Source organism: Mustela lutreola, chromosome 2 (genome assembly GCF_030435805.1).
Source record: "Mustela lutreola isolate mMusLut2 chromosome 2, mMusLut2.pri, whole genome shotgun sequence".
NCBI classification, from domain to species: domain Eukaryota; kingdom Metazoa; phylum Chordata; class Mammalia; order Carnivora; family Mustelidae; genus Mustela; species Mustela lutreola.
Window position 1 is genome coordinate 88,043,589 of NC_081291.1, and position 24,846 is coordinate 88,068,434.

General features: G+C 38.9%; 1 protein-coding gene across 1 annotated transcript in view; it reads right to left on the bottom strand.

The window, feature by feature from the left end:
* KCNH8 (potassium voltage-gated channel subfamily H member 8) overlaps positions 1-24,846 on the bottom strand; it is a 384,883-nt gene that overhangs the window by 252,380 nt on the left and 107,657 nt on the right. Inside the window, exon 2 of the mRNA XM_059162514.1 lies at positions 8,729-8,962. Coding sequence (XP_059018497.1) covers positions 8,729-8,962 — 234 coding nt within the window. The remainder of the gene's footprint in view (positions 1-8,728; positions 8,963-24,846) is intronic.

The window sequence follows — 24,846 nt, forward strand, 5'->3', positions numbered from 1 at the left end:
TATTTTCTGAGCAATTTAGTTTTTCAGCTTCTGATGTGTAATGAATGTAGATCTAGCAGCTGAGTCAACAAAGGATCCTCCTCCTCCCGGCACCTACCCTAAACAGATAGTAAATTGTAAATAAATTGTTTTTGTTGTCACAAATACATAAAGTCCATTACCACAGAAAGTTGAAAATCTAAATATATTTAAGAAGAAAAAAAGAAAAATGCATTGATATTTCTAGGCACTTTTCCAAGTTTCGACAAGTTGAGGACTATCTATCACATAACACACACTTGAGTGTTCAAAAGTTTTTCAGCATTACAGTTTCCTTATCTATAAGTGTGAGACAATTCAATTTTACCTGATTTCTTACTGGGAAAATTAAATAAAATAACATATGTGCTGGTTGAAACACTATAATATATTAGATTGATTATTACTAAGATTTCGTGATATATTTTTTTTTAATTTCACAAAGTGAAATTACAATGTTTTCATTGCATTTTTTTTTCTTAAGATGTATTTCTTTGAGAGAGAGCACAGGTACATGTGCACGTGAGAGCGTTGAGGCACGGGGCAGAGGAAGAGGGAGAAAGAAAGTCAAGCAGATTCCCTACTGAGCACAGAGCCTGAAACCAGGCTTGATCTCACAACCCTGAGATCACGACCTGAGCCCAAACCAAGAGGTGGACACTTAACTGACTGAGCCATGAGGCACCCCTCATTGTATTTATTTATGGTTACCTTCTTTTTGAGGCTAGTGATCCCAGTTTTCCATTTAGAGTAGTGATTTAGTTTTCTTTTGCTTACAATCCGAATGTGAAAAAAGAGTCAACTGAAAAACATGAAGCAATAGTTCAGAAAATACGCAGAAATAATGGCCAATCTTGTAGGTAACTTAGGAATGAGTGACCCTGTGAATGAAAAGAGTTATCTAAACTGCTATCAAGGGTGCGTGGGTGGCTCAGTTGTTAGGTGTCTGCCTTGGGCTCAGGTCACCATCCCAGGGTCTTGGAATCTGATCTCTTCAGGCTCCCTGCTAGGTGGGAAGCCTGCTTCTCCCTCTCCCACTCGCCCTGCTTGTGTTCCCCCTCCCGCTGTGTCTCTCTCTGTCAAATAAATAAATAAAATCTTAAAAAAAAAAAAACAAAAAAACTAAATGCTATCAGATTCGAGATTCCTTTTGTGATAAATACTTGTATTTCCCTGTTTTCTATTTAGAACTGAAAAAAATCATAATATGATTATACAGACTATTTTCAGAAAAGCAGCATTATATATTATTAGCAGTAATCTAACATAAAATGAAAGTGAGGTCATCTCTGATAAACTAATATGCATCCCCAGAATGCAAGAGCTCTTCGTGCAGAGCCCAGCAGATGCACAGCATCCACAAGTACTGTGAGTCAGTGACAAGAGGTTTCTGAAATGGGTGAAATTTGGAACAAGATAAAGTTTAATCATTCCTTGCTACACTATGGTTTTCTTCTTGGAAATTCAGTGGGAAATGAAAGCCTTGCCCAAAACACTGTGTGTTAAGTTCTAAGTTCAGATAATTAGAAACCAGTGTTTTACTTCCTGGAAAACCTGACAGGGCATTAGAAAGTCATAGAGTGCATGGTAGTGTCTTGTTAACTTTGGGTACTGTGTCATACAGTGGTTCTCTGCTGACTTACTCATCTTGCAAGACTGAAACTGTATCCCCACCCCCTTTTTCCTCCTCCCCTCAACAATTTATTTCCTGCTTCTATGAGTTTAACTATTTTAGATACCTCATGTAAGTAGAATCATGCAGTATTTGTCCTTCAGTGACCGATTTAGCACTTTGTATAAAGAGGAGAGATCTCATGTAAAGTGTTCTCCCCACAAATAAACCAGCCACAAAAGAAAACAAGGAAATTTTTGGAGGTGATGGACACATTTAGAATCTTGATTGTGCTCTGGTATCATAGGTATATGTGCTCACTTCGGCAGCACATATACTAAAATTGATATCATAGGTATATGTCCAAACTCATCAAGTCTTATATATTAAATATGTGTAATTTTTGGCATACAAATTATACCTCAATAAAATTTTAAAAACAATTTTAAAAGAAAGAAATCCATGTTAGATCCTGGACAGTTCTTCAATTATCAGACCAATCCATACATTATAGTACATTTAGCATCCCTGACTCCTTCCCACTAAATGGCAAAAGCAGTCCCCCACCCCAATTATTGAGTCAAACATCCCCAGAGATTTGCAAAATGCCCCTAGAAAGTGGTCCCATCCCTACTTCCACAGAGTCAGTGGCTTCAGGGCAAAAACCTTGAAGTTAGAGGATGTTTCTGTAGCTTGGTTTCTTTGTTTACTAGTTTACAATTTGGGGCAAGTAACTTAAATTGTAGTATATTTAATGTGACTGTAACCAGGTGTTTCAGGTTTACTTTTGTTTGTCAAAAAGATAGGGTAGAATCCTAACGTCTACTACCTCAGAATGTGACCTTATTTGGAGAGAGTCAATACAGGAGTAATCAAGTTCAAGTGAGGTCATTAAGGTGAGTGCTAATCAACTATGACAGAAGTCCTTATATAAATGGGGAAATCTTGACATAGCCACTCACACAGGGAAAATACTATGTGAGGATGAAAGTAGAGATTGGGATGATGCTTCTACAAGCTAAGGAACACTGAAGATTGCCAGCAAACCTCTAGAAGCTAGGGCAGAGGCATGGCACAAATTCTTCCCCATAGCCCTCAGAAAAATTAACTCAACTGACCCTTTGATGGTGGATTTCCAGCCTCCAGAATGATGAAAGAATAAATTTCTGTTGGCTAAGCCGCTGGTTTGTGGTACTCTGTTGTGACAGTCCTAGCAAACTGAGACATCAGGATATTATATTTGTAAAACCAACTATGCCATTTTAATTTTCTTTTTATGTTTTTGTTCTCCTCCAGCACTCTTCTTCCTGGGATCTATTTAATATGAAAATGGGCTTGATACAATGGAATATTATTCTACCATTAAAAAGAACAAATAAAATCTTGCCATTTGCAACAACATGGGTGGATCTAGAAAGCATAATGCCAAGGAAAAGAAGTTGGTCAGAGAAAGACAAATACCATATAATTTCACTTATATGTGGAATTCAAGAAACAAAACAAAGGAAAAAGAGAGAGAGAGAGAGAGAGAGAGAGGGACAAACCAAGAAAGAGATTCTTTTTTTTTTTTTTAAAGATTTTATTTATTTACAGACAGAGATCACCAATAGGCAGAGAGGCAGGCAGAGAGAGAGAGAGAGAGAGGAGGAAGCAAGCTTCCCGCCAAGCAGAGAGCCCGATATGGAGCTCGATCCCAGGACCCTGAGATCATGACCCAAGCCGAAGGCAGAGGCTTTAATCCACTGAGCCACCCAGTGCCTTCAAGAAAGAGATTCTTGGGGCGCCTGGGTGGCTCAGTGGGTTAAGCCGCTGCCTTCCGCTCAGGTCATGATCTCAGGGTGCTGGGATCGAGTCCCACATCGGGCTCTCTGCTTCCTCCTCTCTCTCTGCCTGCCTCTCTGCCTACTTGTGATCTCTCTCTGTCAAATAAATAAATAAATAAATAAATAAAAAAGAAAGAGATTCTTAACCATAGAGAACAAACTAATGGTTACCAGAGGAGAGGTGGATGGGGAGACGGATGAAATAAGTGATGGGGATTAAGGAGTGTACTTTTATACTGAGCACTGGGTGATAAATGGAATTGTTGGATCATTATATTATACACCTGAGACAAATATAACACTATGTTAACTATACTGGAATTAAAATTTTTAGAAATAAAAAATAAATTAAAAGAAAAAGAAAATGGTCTTGAAAGATAAGATTTCTGTAGAGAGGATATGCTAAGATTAACATATATATAGGTTGGGGCTCATCAGCTAATCATGGTGGTCTTCCATGATGGAGGATATAACTTTCTACCATTAAAAAACTTAGCCAAAAACCTAGAGTCTGGAAGACAGAATACGACATGTGTGAAAGCTAAATCTAACCCATTTTCTATTTTTGTGAATACAGATGTATTGGGAGATGGCCCACCTACTCATTTACATACTTTCTAGGGTTGCTTCATACTACAATGACAGAGAGGAGTACATGAGACTTAGACTGTATGGTCTGCAATACATACAGTATTTACTATCTGGCCCTTTACAAAAAGGTGTGCCCATGGCCTATGTCAAAATATACTCCACTAAAAATATTGGTTTAAAATTTTAAAAAATCAATAAAAATAAAACAAAATAAAATAACTTAAATCCATTGAACATTCTGGACAAAACACCAAGATACTTAAATAGCAACACTTTTAAGGTAAAATAATGCTCTATGCCAGTACACAAAGGAATAATATCACTGAGTCAGTTAAATGAAGAAAATATGGACCAAAAGTTTAATTTTCAGCAAATTGATCTACAAGTCTAAAGACCAAAGGCACACTGTTACTAAAATGCAAGAACTCAGAGAAAACCGTTCTTAGGAGCTCTTTCTGAGATGGCTCAGAGAACAAGCTTCAGGAAACCAAGAAAAGATTGTCCCTCTCCCTCTGCTCCTCCTCCTGCTTGCTTTTTCTATCTCAAGTAAATTAATTAAATCATTAAAGAGAAAAAAATAAAGAAGTCACTTGATGTGATGAGTGCTGGATGTTGTATGTAAATGATGAATCACTGAATTCTACTCCAGAAACCAATATTGCAGGGGCACCTGGGTGGCTCAGATGATTAAGAGTCTGCCTTTGGCACAGGTCACAAACTCCATGTCCTGTGATCCAGCCCCATTTCAGGCTCCTGGCTGAACAGGGAGTCTGCTTCTCCCTCTGCCTCTCCCCTATGCTCTTGCTCTCTCTTTCTCTCTCTCTCAAATAAATAAACAAATAAATAAAACCAATATTGCATTGTTTATTTAAGTTAAAATTAAAATTTGAATTAAAAAATTAAAAAAAAATTGTTCCAGGGTTAAATGGACTAATATAAATAAGAGTTAAATATGTGAGAAAGTGCTTAGTACACAGTAAATATTGCTTAAGTGTTAGTCATTATTATTTTTATAGTTGTCATCATTATTGACTTTTTAAAAGATTATACTCTCTTTAATAACTATATTTTAGAAGGGCTGTGTGTGTATCTACATATAGATCTATATATGTCTGTTTTCTCTTAATTATCTAGAAGAAATCACAATAACTCAGAGAGAAGGACGCATAATGTTAGAGCAGAGGTAAGAAAAGGGATCAGATGTGACCTATTCTTCCAAATCCCTTTATGGTTTTATTTTAATTTGGGCTGAATTACTCTGCATTGGGGCATGAATTCTTCTGGAGAATGCTATGTCAGACCCTTTTCCCTAGTCAAAAGAGGAAAACAGACCCTCCAGGGTGGACAAATCTAGTGGGTAGACAATAAAGTTTTCCTGAAGAGGATAGGGGTGTTCAGCCTGTGAAGTATGAAGGAAGGGGCTGTCTTTAGGGTGGGGTAGAGAGAAAAAGGAGGGAGACTTATAGACTGAAAACATAACTAGGAGTTGGGGTTCTGCCAGTGAGAATTTCCTCCTTTGATTTTCCTCTGAATTTAGCAAATAGCCATATTTGCCATCCTGATAGCAGTGTGTTAAGTCCCAATAGATGCCCTGAACATTTAGAGTGTTCTGCTGCACATCACCAGCCTCGGGTCTGGATATCAGAATTACAGGCCAGAGCAGGAAGAGAAAGAGCAGCCTTTTCCCATGAGGTCAGGAGAACAAGACAAGCATTGAGGTGCTGGTGGGCAAAGAAGCTCAATGGCAAATGGTCAAAATGTATCTAGAAAGAATAGGAACAAGCACCTCTTTTCTAAAGTAAATTAGAAGAAAATGCCTTCTATCAAGGCCTTTTCTTCCTTCTATCAAGGGAGGACCCTTGAGGGCATATGTTTATTATTAAAAATAATCAGAAATCCAGACATCCTTTGAAGTATCCATAGGTCCCTCAGATGATCAATTTCAATTCCAATCAGCAAGCACTTACTGTGAAACTAATGTTTGTTGGACACTGCTCTGAACTCAAGCTCTACGCACTAGACATGTGGACGCAAGTAAGGCATAAGTTGTGCCATCAAAGGTTCACTGTTATATGTGGAGAGAGATATAAAAATAGCTAAAATACAGCCTGATTATCATAAAAGAGGCAGCAGTTTTCAATAACTTATAACTGGATCAATTTATTTGCTCAAAATGTCAGGCAAATATCCATATTGATTGGTTAAGAGGGGACTGGTGCCTTTAATGATTTCCACCCAAAGAGGTCTAAAAGGCTGCAAACATCTTATAAAACCCTAGGCTCAGGAAATTCTTTTGGGTGTTGACTCCCACAATGTGCTCCATATTTTCTACTTTTCTGGCCTCTAAAGTCTCCATCCTTTCAGCTTCCCATCTAGATTCACTTCCTTGGCCTAAACCTTTCTCAGTGTTGCCACATTTGGATATCTGGAGGTGGCTTAAAAAGGAAGACACTTGGATGGATTTGGAATCACCTGTACAAGGTGCCTGTTTGAGAACACAAGTCTGCAGTCAGCAGATAATTTAGACAAAGGACATCCCTTTTCACTTTGTTCCACTGATGTTGGTTTTATCACTCCCAACCAGTCTGCATTCTCTGCGGCATCTCCCATTTTCTTCTATTTCAGGTGCTCTTCAGTGACTGTGGTATAATTACACAAAGCTGAAGTCCTTTTATTTTATCATATTTGCCACAAAGGCCTTATCTATTGACACTGGGAAGGACACAATGGTCTGAACTATGTTTCTAATGTGAAAGCCTTGGATATTCCATCCTTCCCAGAATGCTCCTCTCCATTAGTTCATGACTACCGTGTATCCAAAATTTACATGGTCAAAGACTGTCCTCCAAAGACAAATAAGTTATAAAAGAAGATGCAGTTCCCATGTTCAGGCCCCTATTCCTCTTCCTGACAGTGACCCCAAAACTAAATACTGAGAGCAAAAACAGAGGCCTGAAGTGCTATAATCATCTGCAACACTCAGGAGAGCCTCCCCAAAACAAATAATTACCAACCCACAATGTCAATAGCACCAAAGTTGAGAAAACCTGAGTTAGAACACAACTTGGATGTCGTGACAAAAAGACCCCAAAATGAAATTATTCCAACAAGATGAGAATGTACTTGCTTTTGTCTGGGGTGGGGAGGATGGATCTGTAACAAGACCCAGGCTCCTTCTATATTATTGCTCTGCACTCCTCTATGGTGTCACCCTTGACAAATGGTTGAAGCTGCTTTTGTGGCTTCACCTGAACATTCCGACCCACATGTACTGCTTTGCTAGGGCTGCCCTAATGGAACACCACAGATGGGGTGTAGCCACAGAAATTTATTTTCTCACAATTCTGGAGGCTGAAGATGGAGGTCAGGATGCTGATAGGGTTGTTTATTTCTTGAGGCCTCTCTCCTTGGCCCGTGGACAGCTGCCTTCTCACTGTGTCTTGACATAACCTTTCCTCTGTATGCCCATATCGTCGGTATCTCTTCTTTTTATGAGGACACTAGTCATATTGGATGGGGGTCCCACCTTTATGATCTCATTTAACCCTAATTACCTCTTTAAAGACCCTCTCTCTGAATATAGTCAGAGTGTGTGTTAGAGCTTCTAATGTGAATTTTGAGGATACACAATTCAGTCCATAACATAATGGGAAAGGAAGAGAAATTACAGGGCAAACAACTGTATTTTGGGGGGATTTTTCCTAAGAGTTATATAAGTCATTCTCTTGCATATCATTGGCAAATGAGACAAAACTTTGTCACAGGTGCAACCCAACTGCAAAATAGGTTGGGAAGTCTGTTCTCTAGCTTGGCAGCCATGAGCACAGATAAATCTCAGGAAGCAATGTTATTTTAGAAAAACTATTAGAGAAAGAGATAGAATTTTAAAAACTGAAAGTGACAATCTGTTCTAATTTTGATTTAGTGGTTTCCCAATATAATGCCTCTTGGATTCATCCCAACCACCAGGGCCCATGAGATAATGAAAACAATTCCTACATAGAATCCCAGTACTGCAGATTCCAAACCCATCCCTACATCTTCTTTCATTTAGAAAAGTGTCACAAAACTGCAGCCACAAGAAAACACTTCGTATTTCCTCAGTGGCAGCCTTGAGTCCAGGCAAATTTACTCCCACCCTGAGTTACACCGTGTGTCTCTTATTTTTGTCTTTAAAAAAGTAGTGAGAAAGGCTCTGTGGCCAGGGAACTGGAAGAGAAAATGCCTATGCTGTTGCCCTTTAAATTAATTTCCTTGTCTGCCCATGAACACCTGAGCCTCTGCCTTAATGACTGAGGTTGAGATGTGGTTCTTAAAGGCATACAGTTGGAGAATATCCTGGATAAGATCATCTATTAATAATACATTAACAACTATCATATCTAATATGCATTTTAAGAAAGACCTAGTAACATTGTAACACAACTTATTTTAACATACATTCACTCAGTTAATATATTAACACTGAACAGTTAGAATTCTAATGCTAAACTTTCAAGCAGTTTATGCAGCTAATGGCTGAAACCAGGCTATTGCCTGTGTCACTTGCGGAACTTCAGTAACAGTCTGTATATTTAAGTGAAATGCCACTAAGCCTAATGGGAGTGATGGATTCATTATTGAGTTGAAAGAAGGTGACCCTTCACAACTGTCCGAGAAGCATCCGTCTAAGAAAGCCACTCACCATTCTTCTTGTAGAACATAATTTCTCCTTTGAATTCCGTTTTCTCCTCCAGTGACTTTTCTATTTGAAGCATCATCTGTTCATTGGTTTCAACTCCAAATAAGAATTTGCAGCTGCAACTCTTCTGCATGACTTCGGTCCGGGCGAATCCAGCGAGCTCACAGAAGCCATCAGAACAGTAGACTATGGGGAACCCCTTAGCCACCTGGGCATTCGCAAGGATGAAGTTGCTATCTGTAAAATGACAAGGAGACACTCAGCCACCACACGAGTGTGAGGAACTCTTTCTTTTCCATCAGTTTCAGTAACAAATTATGAGCTTGTGTACTTAGCTAACAGTGCATGTCCTGATGTGCTAGAGTGGGAAGACACTCCAAAACATGGAGCAGCGGAAGTGTGTAGTAAGCTCTGACTTTGGCTTGCATTTTGAAACACACTACAGAAGGAATACAGTATTCACTGGTCTGCTTTGAGGCACTTATTCCCCAGCTGGCAGTCCAGGTAGGACACTTTTGGGCTTGGCTTCAGGTTCAAACCTTGAATCTGCCACTTGATGTATACATAAACTTGAACAAGTTACTCACACACTAATCTCCTGTTTCCTTAGGTTTGGTTTCACTAAAGGCAGACCCTGAATGGAGATTCAAGTGTAAGACATTGACTGGGCAGATAACTTCAGGAAGGAAGCAAGTGGGGAATTGAGAAAGGGAAGGAAAGAAAGGTAATAAAGGGTAGGAGAAGAGGGTTTTATTGCTATGGCAGCTGAGGTCATATAGGGACCCTAGAAGTAACAGAGGACCACAGCTTGGAATTTGCCCATTAAGGGAGAGAAAGGTATGTTGCTGGAATTATTGGGAAATGTACATAAGGTACTTAGTGAAGTCTCTGATACAAATAAGTATTCAATAAAAATTGTTGAGTGTTAGTCACACCTTTATGGATTTTTTTTTAAGATTTTATTTGTTTATTTATTTGTTTGTTTAAGAGAGAGAGACAGATAGTGAGAGAGAACAAGAGTGAGAAGAAGGAGATAGAGGGAACCTGATGAGTAGGGAGCCAGACACAGGACTCGATCCCAGGACTCTGGGTTGATGACCTGAGCCAGAGGCAGATGCCTAACTGACTGAGCCAGCCAAACGTTATGATTATTATGTTAACAAGTAAGAATCAGAGGTTATTATGTTAACAAGTAAGAATCAGAGGACAATCAAAAATAGCAGAGTATTACATGCTTGGAAAGAACTCCTGGAGGACAGCGTGAGAGGCAATATTCAGGGAAGCTTCCTGCTGGGTGAATTTCTTTTCATACTAATTTTGAGGCTTGGGTATGATATTTATAAGCAAAAAGATGCATATTGGAGATGGGCTGTCAGACAAGGCCTTTATAAAAACCTGTTCATAGGTGACTTTAGGTTCAGAATGAATTAGGGACTATTATTAAATCATTCATTCTCTCATAAAACAAATGTTGGACACTGTTTCAGATAATATTAGAGGCTGGGATTTTTAAAATAACACAAGTAAAAATGGAAAGAACCACAGTATAAGTTGTTAAATGAAAAAAATCAAGATTCAATATAATATGTTACTAGATGAACTATTTGTCTGAAAATATATAAACACATATGAACATATATATGTGTATCCAAATATGAAATACTTGTGTGTACTTAAAAATAAGTGGAATAACTTGACAACTGTAGCTATCTTTAGAGAGAGTGACTTTAGGCAAAGTGGTAGGCACACTTATTTTTACCATACACCTACTATACCCTTTGAATGTTATACTAAATGCTTTATATATTGCCTATTCAAAGAAACAGTATTTAAAAAAAAAAAAAGTTTGCAGTAGATAGCCTGTCTTACATGCCATGAGAAAGGAGGAATTCTAGATACTTTCCAATGGCCAGTAGGTCAAGCACTGCAATCTCTTCTGTGGGCTTCCTCATCCATTTTTAAAATATCTGTTTCACATTTCCATAGTCGTCTATCAGCTGACTGAACCAAATCCACTCGATCCAGCTTTGCTCCAACCAGCCCCTGAGCCCAGAATGCCAGTTCTAGTGCTCCCATCTATATCCTGCCTTAGCTGGGCTGGCTGGTCTACCCTCCCAGTCACCCTTCTCCCTGTGGAGAAAAGCCACAGCTAAAGCTCTACATTGGGAAGCCTTTGATAGCCTATTTTGAAGCCATGGGAGTGAATTAAATTATCCAAGACTAATATTTAATTCTGCCACACTTTGCAGGATTTATTAACTGTGGACTACATGTTGGACTTTGTTGCAGGTATAAAAACAAAAAGTTTTTCATGCAGTTTCTGCCCTTGAAGATTAGTAATGCACCTGCACGAGTTCCCCAGGAGGTCCAGATGTAGGCATCCTCCTACTGCGTTATGGTCTTTATCCAGTGACTTCACACAACCATGGATCCCTCTTTAGCCATAATTTCCCTTCCTCTTCCCATTCTAAAACTTTGGTGGAGAGATTGTTTAGAAAATGCAAATACATCACACAGGCAAAGTACTCAAACATCCTGAAGGAGCTTTTAATGCATTTTCAGAAACCATTTTTCAGTCGACTCCTGACATGTTTATTGACATTCTACTATATGCCAGGTGACTTGATTCTACCATATGGCAGGTCCTAGGGTGAGGTAAGAATGGATGTTAAAAGATGAAGAATGGGGGCACCTGGGTTGCTCAGTGGGTTAAGCGGCTACCTTCAGCTCATGATCTCAAGGTCCTAGGATCGAGTCCTGCTTCAGGCTCTCTGCTCAGCAGTGAGTCTGCTTCCCCCTCTCTCTGCCTACCTCTGCCTACTTGTGATCTCTCTCTGTCAAATAAACTGAGCCACCCAGCTGCCCCCATAAATAAAATCTTAAAAGAAGAAGAAGAAGAAGAAGAAGAAGAAGAAGAAGAAGAAGAAGGTATAGTCCCCTAGCTCTATATTACTACAATTTAATTAAAGAAATGCATGAATATCAATAACACTAAAACACAGCTTACGCTTTTGTACCAAATCAATGATACACAAATAGTATGTACTACCAGAGTTGAGAGATTCAAGGTTCTAAAGTTTGAAAATGATGAGCTTGGAGTAAGAAATAGGTGAAGCTGATTTAGCAAAAGTCCTGGAAGGTCAGAAGCCAATGCCTGGATGGAATAGGCAGAGGGTGGAGAAACAGTCATTGGAGATGAGAATAAATTACACTGCATTTTGTCCTCAGGTCCAGTTTTCCCATTATTTAAAGGGCTACAGTAATTTTCTTGCATTAGTATTTGTCTGCTATACCCTTTCTCATCTTGCTTTACTTTCAACCCTTCTATGGATGTATTTTAGTTGTGTCTTGCACATGCCATGTATTTAAATTTTTGAAAAGTACAATATGAAGGAGTGCCTGCGTGGCTCAGTCAGTTAAGTGTCAGACTCTTGATTTCTGCTCAGGTCATGAACTCAGGGTCATGAGAGCATGGGGCTCTGAGCTGGGCATGGAGCCTGCTTGGGATTTTGATTTTTCTCTTTCCCTCTCCTGCTAACCCCTACCTTCAAAAAAAAAAAAAAAAAAAAAAAAGTATAATATGAAGATACTTCAATCAACCTGAGCTCAATAAATTTTACTTTTTATCATTTTTACAACTTAATTTGTGCTTTTCTCCATTGTTATTTTGCCTTTTCCATTCTTAAAAATTAAGAACTACAACTTAGCTAAAAAATTATACAATATTTAACATCATCAATAAACATCTGCCATAGATCATACATCCAGTATGCAGATTTTATTTCCCTCCTTCCCCAAAGAAGAAACACAAAACTTGAATTTTTGTGATAGCCATTCCCATTCATATAGTTTTTCCACTTATATATATATATCCTCACACAACATACTGCCTATTTTTTCCCTGATTTTATGACATATATTTTAGTATTTCCTACTAAATATTTCTTAGTGAGTTGGCTCTTTTATTAATTTCCTTAACATCCTTATAATTGTTTACATAAGAAGAGACCAGCTCTCCTGAGCTACAATAAGCTTTTGAAAAAAGCTAGAGTTACCAGATTGCCTGAACTGTGTGTTTTAATTGAGGATTATAGTGTGTTTGGGGTATTTAATTCTTCCTGCAAATATACTGCAAAAACAAAGCAAAAAAAAAAAAAAAAAAAAGTCATGTATTTGGCCTTTCTGTTTATATTTAGTACTTGTCCTCGATATGTAATTGCATTTCAATTCCAAAGAGAATTTAGTGGCAGTCAGTGCCTCATAAAGCCTAGTGTGCGAGCTACATGAATAGTCCTTCTGTGCGGGAAAGAGTAGCTCCTCATACCCAGCTATCTGCTTGGAAACATATGCTTTTCTGAATACCAGTCCTGGAATCTCCAAAGCAACATGACATTTACTTTAGAAACAAACAAAGCCATTGCCATAATGATTATGAACCCATCATGGATATATCACTATCCATACCTTTTAAGGAATCAATTACACATATGTGATATGCATCTAAATGCCACACAGCTTTTCCCTGCTTGTTTCTAGGTCATCTTTTTGTACAAATTCAGTTTTGAAGTGCCAGTAAACAGTAGGATCTAAATGTGTTTACACTTGAGGCAGTTGATTCTTTCTCTATGCTTCCTTAGCAAAAAGCCTGTGTAGATCATCAGAGGCAATCTCAGGGTTAGGAGAGACCCTGGTCCTTTGGTCAGACTTCCCAAAATATTGCACCATTTTCCACTCAAATGGAGATGTACTATTCTTGTCAACTTCCCAGGCTCTGTGGGAATGGTAGAAGAAATGGAAAGATAAAGAAGAAAAAAGGAAAAGGCAAAGTCAAACCACTACTCTTTTTATCTTTACATGTGTCCCTATTTTCCTGAGAGCATTGAGGACTGGAGAAGTTTAGTTTCCAGCCCAAGCTGGAAAGCTAATGAAAGCTGTGAAGCTAGGGATTAAAACCATTTCTCTATTTACTATATACTGCATTCCTTCTGTAAAGAAGTGATTTGTTCTCTATTTCCAGTAGGTATGGTTAATTCTAGAAAAGTCATTCTAGAAAATAGGTTAAAGCTAATTCTAGAAAAATGGATTCTTTTACCTCTTCTGCTCTGTGAACAGCCCAAACCAATAGTTTTCTCTACAGAGATCATTTATTAAAAGATCATTGACATGTATCAATGCAACAATAAAAAAATAAATAATTAAATAATTAAATAAATAAAATGTCAAGTTCAGCTTTAAAGAAAAATTCATTGATGACATCTCCCAAACCAGCCTGTGTCTATCAGCAACTTCTATGTCACCTCATTTCCTTCAGAAAGTCAGTATTTCAAAAACATGACAGGAACTTTCTTGGTTCCAAAATATTTTGCACAGGCTCACTCCAGAGGCAAAGAACTGTAGCTGCTATTCAACAGATTAGGTTTCTGATCTCCTCATGCCCTTTAGTGTAGATCAGAGTCCTTCTAAAACTCTTTCATTAAAATATCCTTCCACTTGCTGAAGCCATAAATTTGTATTCCAAGGGAGCTGGGGGCATTGATCTAAGTTCTATTTTGTTTTTGAACATGTTTCATAAAATCTATCAAAATTTTGTCTTCTACTGTGTTGTATATTCATGTTTGAATGTTTTTGATTTGTTTTAATATGGTCCTGCCAAATGTTTAACTCATTTGAAACTTCAGGAAGGTGTGCTGTTTGTTTTCTGTGACTCTGTGCATACCATTTAGCACACCTCAACAGAACATACAGTTGAGACTCACGACTCAAGGTAGACTAATATGGGAAACAAAGACAAAAGAAAGAATTAAATTTTCCTACTGCCTGCCGCCCACTGACAAGTCCTTGAAACAGGTAGAGTGACCTTCCTCTGAAGCAGGAGAGCGAGGTTCTTTTCTCACAGTCAAAGAATGAATTTCGCAGACAAAGCGGAGTGAATAAAGTGATAGAGTTTTATTAAAGGAAGATACAGAAAAAGCTCTTGAGAGAGAGGGGGGTCCCGACAGGGTTGCCAACTTGGGACATCACTGACAGTCTTTTATTTAGAACTGACCAGAGAGCTTATCATTCTTGTGATGTCTTGGCTTGAGTAAGGACTGGTGATAACATCTTTAATGGCTTAGTTCTTTTTTGGGTCTGGTTATTCTTTGTTCATCATAGGTGACTGTCATAAAAAAGACACCCTTTCACACACGTCTGGGGCATGGTGGTCTGGTTTGTTCCCTTATCTCTGGTTTCCTTATACCTCAGCATTTTGGGGATTTCTGTAAACCTAATCCTATAGCCCCCTACCTATCTCTCTCTATCTAGACCCACCTGTCCCTTACTCACGTCTGGGAGCTCAGCTGCCTCAATGCCAATACTTTACTAAGGGCAAAAGGCAATCTTTTGCCTTTTTTATTTGCCTGTATTATACCGATCCCTGGAATCCTGTATGTCTTCTGTAACATATAGAATTTCCTTTGGAAATTTCCTTTATCCCTACCCCTCCCAACAAGATACGTTAGCAATCATTCTCCAAGCTTATGGTCCATCTGAAGGGTCTCATGGCTGAGTTTTTACTAAGCAGTAATAAAACAATATTTTCCTAACAATAGCTAGACCCCTCCGGGTCCTGAAAACCTTGTTCCCAAAATACTTTGGAAGTTTGTGCTGTCCCTAACCCCGTTCCAACTTGAAAGTATATAACCAGTCACCCATCACAACCCCAGGGCCCCTCTTTCTGCCCATGTGTCCTGCCACAGAGCTTTAATAAAACCATCTTTTTGCACCGAAGACATCTCAAGAATTCTTTCTTGACCATTTGTTCTAAACCCCAACCAACATTTCTACATCATGGATTAGTGCATGATCAAAAGGATTAGGCAGATCCAAATTAATCTGTCCCAGAGGCCTCAAATACTTCAAGACAACCATCTCAGTAACCAGTCTAAAAATTCTTCACTATGGCAGACTCCTGGAATTGTTCAAACCAAAGTCAGTGAGTGATACTTGGTGTCAAGAAGGAACCTGTATTCCTTAGTTCTTTCTGCCCATGACACAGAAGTAGAGACTCTGATGGTCCAAATCTATTTCTGAAATGTGCTTCTGGTATTGGTTCTCTTTTAAAACCAAATCTCAACCGCGCTAGTGAGTACTCTATGAGCATATTCTGCAGACAAAGCAGATGGGTAAATTTGAATCCTCCCATTGTTACAGAGAACAAGAAACAAACATGAACTTTTAACCTTCATTTAGGAGTTGCTCCCAGGCTCTCTGAATAACATTCACATACAGGTCCAAGAAAGACAACATCAGTACCCCTCATGATATTGATCACGGTCATCTCGACAGAAATACTTTATTCAGGCGGGTAGAATATGAATGTCTCTGACTTTAAAATATTTAAGCCATCTTTGCACTTTATATTGATTTCAGGCAGCTTAATTGTATCATTTCCAAGTATGATGGCATCTTTATTAGATTGATGGTACCAGTTGCAAGCTGAAATCCTCAGTGTGCCTGGCACCCAAATTTGGAGGTTGCTTAGATTGGGGACTTTTCTAACCTTATTTAAAAAAAAAAAAAAAAAAAAAAGCAGATGAAAAATTTGCAAAGAGGAATTCTCATGGTCCTTGCCAACTATGCATCATCTAGTAACATGCTTCAGAAGGTCATATTAGTACCTTTCATTATTTATTTATGGTCTGATTTTTTTTTAAAAACTGTATGAATTATCATGCCAGACAGACAAAAGCAAGAGGAACACTGTCACAAAGCAAATCTCAAAGCTAGAAGTCTAGTGCTGAAGCACTAGTAGTGCTTTCTAGTAGTAGAAAGCCATAAGCTGTATCTGTCCATGAGAATATCTTGCTCTTCTCAGTCCAGTAAAGAAACAAACACACAGACAAATATAAACAAATGTGCTTTTCCATCTTGCCACTGAGAGTGCAGTCCAAGGCCAATAACATCAGCCTCAGCTGGGAACTTCTGGGAAATGCAGACTCTCAAGCCTCACCCCAAATCCCCTAAATTACAGTCTGTACCTTATCAAGATTCATATGCACATTCCTAGTGGAGAAGCTCTTTTAGAATATCACTGGAGAGGTATCCAAGAGCCTAGTGACAGTAAAGCACTGAGAAAGGGCACCTAGGTGGCTCAGGATAAAAACAGAAAACAAAACAAAACTTCTTTCTAATTGTAAATACCCTTTGTAAATTGTGACTTTTTGTACCATATGCATATAACACCTATTCAAAAGTATCTTCTTAAAGTTTATTTCACCATTCATCTAAATGACTGAATAAAAACAATTCAGTTAAAAATAGGTGGTAAACTTGATGAAGTTAAAAAAAAGTCTAGATAAATAAATTCTGAAATTTCCATAAAGATAAAAGTTCTTTAAGACAAATACATGTTAGGCAAATTTAGTACACTTTTTTTTAATGATTTTATTTATTTATTTATTTATTTGACAGAGAGAGAGAGAGAAATCACAAGTAAGCAGAGGCAGGCAGAGAGAGAGGGAAGCAGGCTCCCCGCTAAGCAGAGAGCCCAATGCAGGGGTTGACCCCAGGACCCTGAGACCATGACCCAGGTGTCCCAAATTTAGTACACTTTTTATCATAAGTTGGTAAATAGCAAAATCACTAAATTTTACAAATTCCACTTTTTCAATGGTGTGAGCTTCAGTATTGAGCTATACTAATTCTCTGGTGTATGGTCTCTTAAGAGTTCAGGAAATGAGTTTAATTTTGAAAAACAATGATTCTGACTCATTACAGGGTGACAGGATTTATCAAAAGTAAAATGAATGAAAGAGAAACTTCAGCAAACCTCACAGACAATAATAAAATGTATGTCGTGTTTTATGCACAATTGATTCCCTACAAACACATTTGAAATAATGTTAAAATGTGCCCTACTTTTCTCTAGGTCTTTGTCTTACAGAGTTCACCTTTTAGACAAAATGATCTTTCCACATCATTGGTTTACTTTTTAAAAAATTACTATTGGGCACCTGGGTGGCTCAGTGGGTTAAAGCCTCTGCCTTCCGCTCAGGTCATGATCCCAGGGTCCTGGGATTGAGCCCCGTATCTGGCTCTCTGCTCAGCAGGAAGCCTGCTTCCCTTCCTCTCTCTGCCTGCCTCTCTGCCTACTTGTGATCTATCTGTCAAATAAATAAATAAAATCTTTAAAAAAAATTAGTATTACTATCTATACTCTGCCATTGGGATGTACACGCCAAGGAACGGGGGTTTGATTTATGTGTTCATTAATGTAGTCACAACTTCTAGAACAGTACCTGGCATATAGTAGATGCTCAGCAATTATTAAAAACATGACTAAAATAAACATGTAGCCTATAAGCTCTTAAGAAAGCATACCAAAAGAAGTCCATGTCATTTAGCTCAATCTCTTGTGTTGATCAGGTAGCAGGGATCATGTATTACCACCCTCCTTGTTTTAAAGATAAAACTAGTTTGGTCCCTAACAGCTCGTCCTGTGCTCCCATTTTTCATCCTGACGTGCTACTTTTAGTAAAGTCTTTGGTAAGCAGAAATAGACAATTTCATCTTCTATTAGAAAATGAATTAAGCAAAAACAGTCCGTTAAATGATGTTCAACAAAGCCCTTTCACCTAAATATAAAATGAAGACATTATAAGGCACTTCTACTTGGTAAAGAAAACTACCATGTGAACACATGAATTAAGCATTTTGGAATCATTAAGGACTCTTTAGAGTCATTAAGAAGCTGCTTTCTTCTTTTATAACCCAGGATGCTGCATTTGGGCCACTACCACAGTGAAGAAGGGAGACTAACCAGTTCCACATCGGGCCTAGTGAAAAGACCTAGGTCTGTTGTAAACATCTCTTCATTTGCGTATCTATTATATCTTAATTTGCATATCTATCATCTCTTCATTTGCATATTTGTAACTCTTGTCCCACCCTACCTTCCTCCCCCAAATCAATCATGAACCTTGGGTGAGCCTCCTGGGAAGAACAAGTTTTTTCCCTGCTTTTGCTAAGAGCACAGGAAGAGAAAGCTCAGTGTTCATTCTTTCCCCCTTTTGAACATACACACTGTGTGATTTAACACTGCCAACTCCCCCCAGAAGAAGGGTAAGGCAGTTGGATGAAAACTGACTGTGGGGAAAAAAAATAATAAAAAAAAAAAAATTAAAAAAAAAAACTGGGTAAGTTTTCTGCCTTGGTATTCGTGGAGCCTGAATTTTCTGGCCCAATTCTCATTTAGTATAATTTTATTCTCTTAAATAAATGTAAATTACCAAATATGTAGCTAATCGTGGTTTAAATTTTACACATTTGTGAAAGTTTCTTAGCGGTTTATTTAAAGACAAAGTAAGACCCCATGACAATATTTTTGTTCTGATAAACTTATTTATCTTGGCATCTTATTTATCCTACTGAAAGGCAGAGCAGACTACATGGAACCCAGCAAATGAAACCAGCCATATTCTATGAATACCTAGATTCCCAAAATATTTAATTTAACTTGTCCCCTGGTTATCTCCTAGGGCAACCTATTTTGCTCGCAATTATGTTTATTTCAAAAATATTTCCTTTTCATTTCAAACAGACTGGAACAGAATCTTTACTTCAAACAAACATAAATGTTTTTTAAAAGTGATTAAATCAGCCATATTTTGTTATTTTTTTTACACTTAAAGGCCTTTTAATTTTGAATTTTTGAAGACACACCAAATAGATGAGTATGTCCAGTGCCCCAGGATGGACTGGCTTCTCTCTCGCCATTCAAGGGGAGATGTTTATATTCTGTGGGAGCTAATGCAATTCAAATGTTTTTCATAATTTGGTAGCATTTTCCAGAACCTCATCTGTCTACTGCATAATCTTCTCAGCTTCACAGTACTCATGTTAGATTAAACAGGAAAGACGAGCGGTTTTGCAACAGATGATTGTTAGTTAAATAGCAGGAAACACAAGAGTAAACGAATTAGATAGTTGCAGATAGTCCATGGCCGTAATATTAGTACATTTATTCTAGTGTCTTTGTAATAAGGCAGAGACAGTGCAAAACTTTAATTAAGGTGATACTTGCTAGAGACAGATCTCTGAGAATTTGTAGGGGAGGTGGCGGCCAGAGGAAGATGGCAAAAACTGAGACGCAAACCAACACAGATGAATGCTGCCTCCGCTTTAGGAAACAGAGAGGAACAGAACGAAGGCAGCGAATAAACCAGACAGGCAGAAATAAAGCAGATAAGAGCTGCTGTTTATTAAACAGCTGTGGTATGCCAAGCACTCGGGTCAGGCGTTTTGCATTTTAAATTTCTGACCCTCACAAGAGCATCTTACTGTCAGTGTCATTAGATATGGAGGGACTTCTGCTCAGAAAGGCTGAATAACCTAAAAATGCTCCACAGCAAGTTAAAATATCCTTAAGGGCTACAATATTCCTGATCTTGGTGCACTGAGGACAGGCAGAGGGGAGTAGAATTCAGATCTGAAAAAGGGTTCCCTGTCACCAAGTTCAGTGCTTCTCCAAGTTCAGCACTGGTTCACCTGGTCCATGGGAATCTTCTAGTTCACTTCTTAAGGTTGCAGTTTCACAGACCTAGGGGTCTATTAAATTAGAACCTCTAAGATATGGGAGCCTAGGATCTGCATTTTAAACCATTTATTACACAAAAAATTGAGACATTCTGCCTAATGGAAGGAGGTTCTGATTATATACCCTAACCCCAATTTAAGAAGGTGGTATCCCCTTTGCAGATGAGTACATACTCAATCTTCAAGGTGTAGGATTCCATTCTATATAATAACGCCTTTGATTTTATGGATTTCTATAATTCCTAGAGAGACTTTCAATAACTAACTCAGTGCATGAAACTAAAGAAGCTCATAGTTTGGGGAGGATTATGAAGGTCAATATATCACCAATGCCCAGTCCATAATCCTTTAATCTTCCTCTACAATATCCTATCTTGTGGTTGCCCAAGTGCCCTAATGATGGGATACCACTGTTTCATGAACCGGTGATATGAGTGTTGTGATTATGAAAGGTACTGACCTATCCACATATAGATGTAACACCTACTCTTGGTCTTACTACCTAGAATACTCTTTGTAAGGCAAATTTTGCCTACCATTCTCCCATTTTATTTTATTTCTTAAAAGGGAGGTTGAGGAGCAGAGCAAGAGAGAATCTTAAGCTGGCTCCATGGTCAGTGCAGAGCAGGAGGGGGAGCTTGATCTCACAAACCTGAGATCGTGACTTAAGCCAAAAAGAGTCAGAAGCTTAACTAAGCCACCCAGGTGCCCTGCCACTCTACCATTTTTTTTTTAATTTTATTTATTTATTTGACAGAGATCACAAGTAGGGAGAGAGGGAGAAGCAGGCTCCCCGCTGAGCAGAGCCCAATGTGGGGCTCAATCCCAGGACTCTGGGATCATGACCTGAGCCAAAGACAGAGGCTTTAACCCACTGAGCCACCCAGGTGCCCCACTACCATTCTAATTTCTTTAAAGGACTTCTACTGCAGTAGAATAAAACTCAAACACCCTCTACCATGGTCTACAATATGCTACTAAGATTTCACTTACTCTTTTTTTGGTATCTGACATTTAAGAATATCAGAGCTGTTCCTCTCAGCTCTTTCAGGGGCGTCTGGGTGGCTAGTCAGTGGAGCATCTGACTCTTGGTTTCTGCTCAGGTCATGGTCTCATGGGTCCTGGGAGCAAGTCTCTCATGGAGCCCTAAGCTCAGCAGGGAATCTGTCTGAGATTCTCTCCCTCTGCCCCTCCCCCTGTTCACATGCACTCTCTCTGTGTCTCTCTAAAATAAAGAAATAAATCTTTAAGCAAACAAACAAAAAAAAGATGTTCTTCCCAGCTCTTTCCTGCCTTCAGGCTTTTTGCTCATGCATTTCCTCTCTCCGTGATTCATCTTTAGGTCTCAATTAAATTGTCCACTTTTCAGAAGATTCTTTCCTGACCATCTTATCTAAATAAATCACCCACCACATTATTCTCTATCACTGTATCTTCTTTCTCCTTTAAGAGTATTACTATTTGTTTTAAGATTTTATTTATTTATTATGTCAGAGGGAGAAAGAGCTGGCACAAGCAGGGGGAATAGCAGGCAGAGGGAGAAGCAGGCTTTCCACTGAGCAAGGAGCCCGACATGGGACTCGATTCCAGGACCCCAGGATCATGACCTGAGCAGTAAGGGAGACACTTAACTGACTGAGCCACCCAGGCATCCTGAGTATTACCATTTTTAATGATATTTCAACACGCCTCCTTATTTGTTTATGATTTATTAACCACTCACACCCAAACTGACTACCCACAAAAACTACAAACACAAAACTATAAACTCCATAAGGAAATTATCGGTCTTATTGTCTATCCTATCATCAAACATGCTCTGTGGGTATGTATTTTTTTCCCAAATGAATGTTATCTGAGATGCGCAGGCACGTGCTTGCATACGCTCACTCTGACATCTTCTTCCTCAGTGAATGGTACCAGTATGTCTGGGTTCTGCTGTCCTGATACAATGGAGGTCACCTAAACATAGAAAACTGTCTTTTCAGAAGAAATCTCATTTCTGTTGATGTTCAGATGTTATATGAAACACCTTTTATACCTAAGTCCTGAGGGGGTATACATAAAACATATCTAGTGGCCATTTTACACTTTGGATGAACATTGGTCTATGTACCAGAATCTTAAAATTGGATTCTAGCTCTCTCGGTAATAAACTGAGTGAGCATGTCCAAGTCACTTCCTCCTTCTGGGCCTTAGTTGTCTCATACGGAAGGTGAGGGGCTCACATCCAAGATCCTTTCTACCTCAGACACACGCTGGTTCAATGAATTAAAGGCACAGGCATACGCATCAATGGTGACTAGAATTTAGTGACTGTAATGAATGACTTCAAACACTATACAATTTTAATTTTAATCTTATGAATCAAAGGAAGGAAAGAAAGAAGAAAGGAATGAAGGAAAGAAGAAAAGAGTAAAGACAGACAAAAGGAAAAAGACCGTGAATATTAGAATCTAGCAAAAGAAGCATCTTAAAACAACACAGAATGTCTCAAACTAAAATTCTTCCGCCTGGGTGGCTCAGTAGGTTAAGCCTCTGCCTTGGGCTCAGGTCAGAATCTCTGCATCCTGAGATTGAGACCCGCATCGGGCTCTCTGCTCAGCGGGGGAGCTTGCTTCCCTCCTTTCTCTGCCTGCCTCTCTGCCTAATTGTGATCTCTCTCTGTCAAATAAATAAATAAAATATTTAAAAAATAAATAAAATAAAATAAAATAAATAAAATTCTTCTATAGTGTCAGGAAAGGGTTTGCATGAGGTACTAGTATACACTTAGAGCCAGAGCCAAATTCTGCCACATTTCACTTTTCAGAAGAATATAAACTAACTTTTCTGAACTTTATTGTCTTCCTCTTGTGAAACAGGAGGTGATTGTTCCTTCACATAAAATACCTAACCTGATGCCTGGGGGGGAAAAGACATTACTCAGTAAATCATAACTTTATTATTTCTTTCATTATTTTCAAATATTTCCCTCTCTGGCATTTGACACTCAGATCAGTTAAAAACTGTATTGATTTTTGAATCAGGAAACTAATTTATATTGTATTCTAATTCGGGGGATACATTCACCATTCATTCCACCAATATTTATTAATCACATATGTGCCAGGCATTGTGCTAAGTATTAGGAAAGGAGAGAGGGAGGGAGGGAGGAAGGGAAGAAGGGGAAGGAAGGAAGGAAGGAAGGAAGGAAGGAAGGAAGGAAGGAAGGAAAGGAGGAAAGAAGGGAGGGAGGCAGGAAGGAAGGGAGGCAGGAAGAGAGGGAGGAAGGGAGGGAGGGAGGGAGGAAGAGAGGGAGGAAGGGAGGAAGGGAAGAAGGGGAAGGAAGGGAGGGAGGCAGGAAGGGAGGGAGGGAGGAGGGAAGGATAGAAGGAAAGGTGAGTCCGATGGTGACAAAAGCTATTAAAGCAAAACACAGCACGGTGGGAGAATTGGGAATGATGAGTGAGAATTTTTTTCATTGGTGTAATTTAAATTACCATGATCAGGGAAACTTCCCTGATAAAGTAACTTTTGAAGAGAGATCTTAGGGAAATAAAGGGTGATCCATGTGGATACATAAAGTACTTCCAGGCAGAAGAAAGAACAAGCTCAAAGACATTGAGATGGGAATATGCTTGGTAGGTTTGTGGAATAGCAGAGAGAGTCCAGGGGGTGGCACACAGTGATCAAGGAGAACTTCGGTGGAGATGAGGTCACAGAGGTAGTGGGGGCGAGTCTTCCAGATCATTGAAGGAGAGTAAGCCTTGGCCTGGGTTCATGTCAAGGGGTAACTTTATTCTGACCTCTATCATGAAAGGCCCATTCTGTCTATTTTGTATAGAATAGACTGTGGGAGAACATGCGCCAGACTGAGAACAGTCAGAGGCTATCCCAAGAGTCTATTTAAAAAGAGATGATTTAGACCAGGCTGGTAGCAATGGCTGTGGTGAGAAGTGGCTAGACCTGAGGCATCTTTAGGAATAGCTGAAAGCATGCGCCAATGGATTCAATTGGGACGGGAGAGGAAAAAAAGAATCAAGAAGTGATGCCAGTGATTCTGTATTAGAAACTAGAAGGGTAGAGGCACATTTTATGAGATGGGGGAAAAAAAGGAACCCTGAAGATTTGAGAGATTTCAAGAGTTTGGTCTACATATGCTAATATTAAGAAGCCCATTAGGCATCCCAGAGAAGATGTGAAGTAGGCAGCTGAATAAGTGAGTCTGAAGTTAAAGAAGATATCCATACCAAAGATATAAATGTGGACTTGGCAGGAATGAGCTCATTCAGGAAAAGAGTATAAACAAAGCAAAGATGAGGTCTGGACACTAAGTACAGAAAATGTCAACATCGAAAGGTTGGAAAATTCAGGAGAAGCCATTGAACAGGAGTGAGAGAGGGGTCCATCAGGTGGAAGGAGTACCAAAGAGGTCATGAGAGCAGGCAAGCTAATCATGAGGTCAATGCTAAGTACATCTCATGCTCTAAATACGATTTGGAGTATAGATTTTTAAATGAATCAATATAATCATGTTTTGAGTCAGGAGACTCCAGAGAAGATGA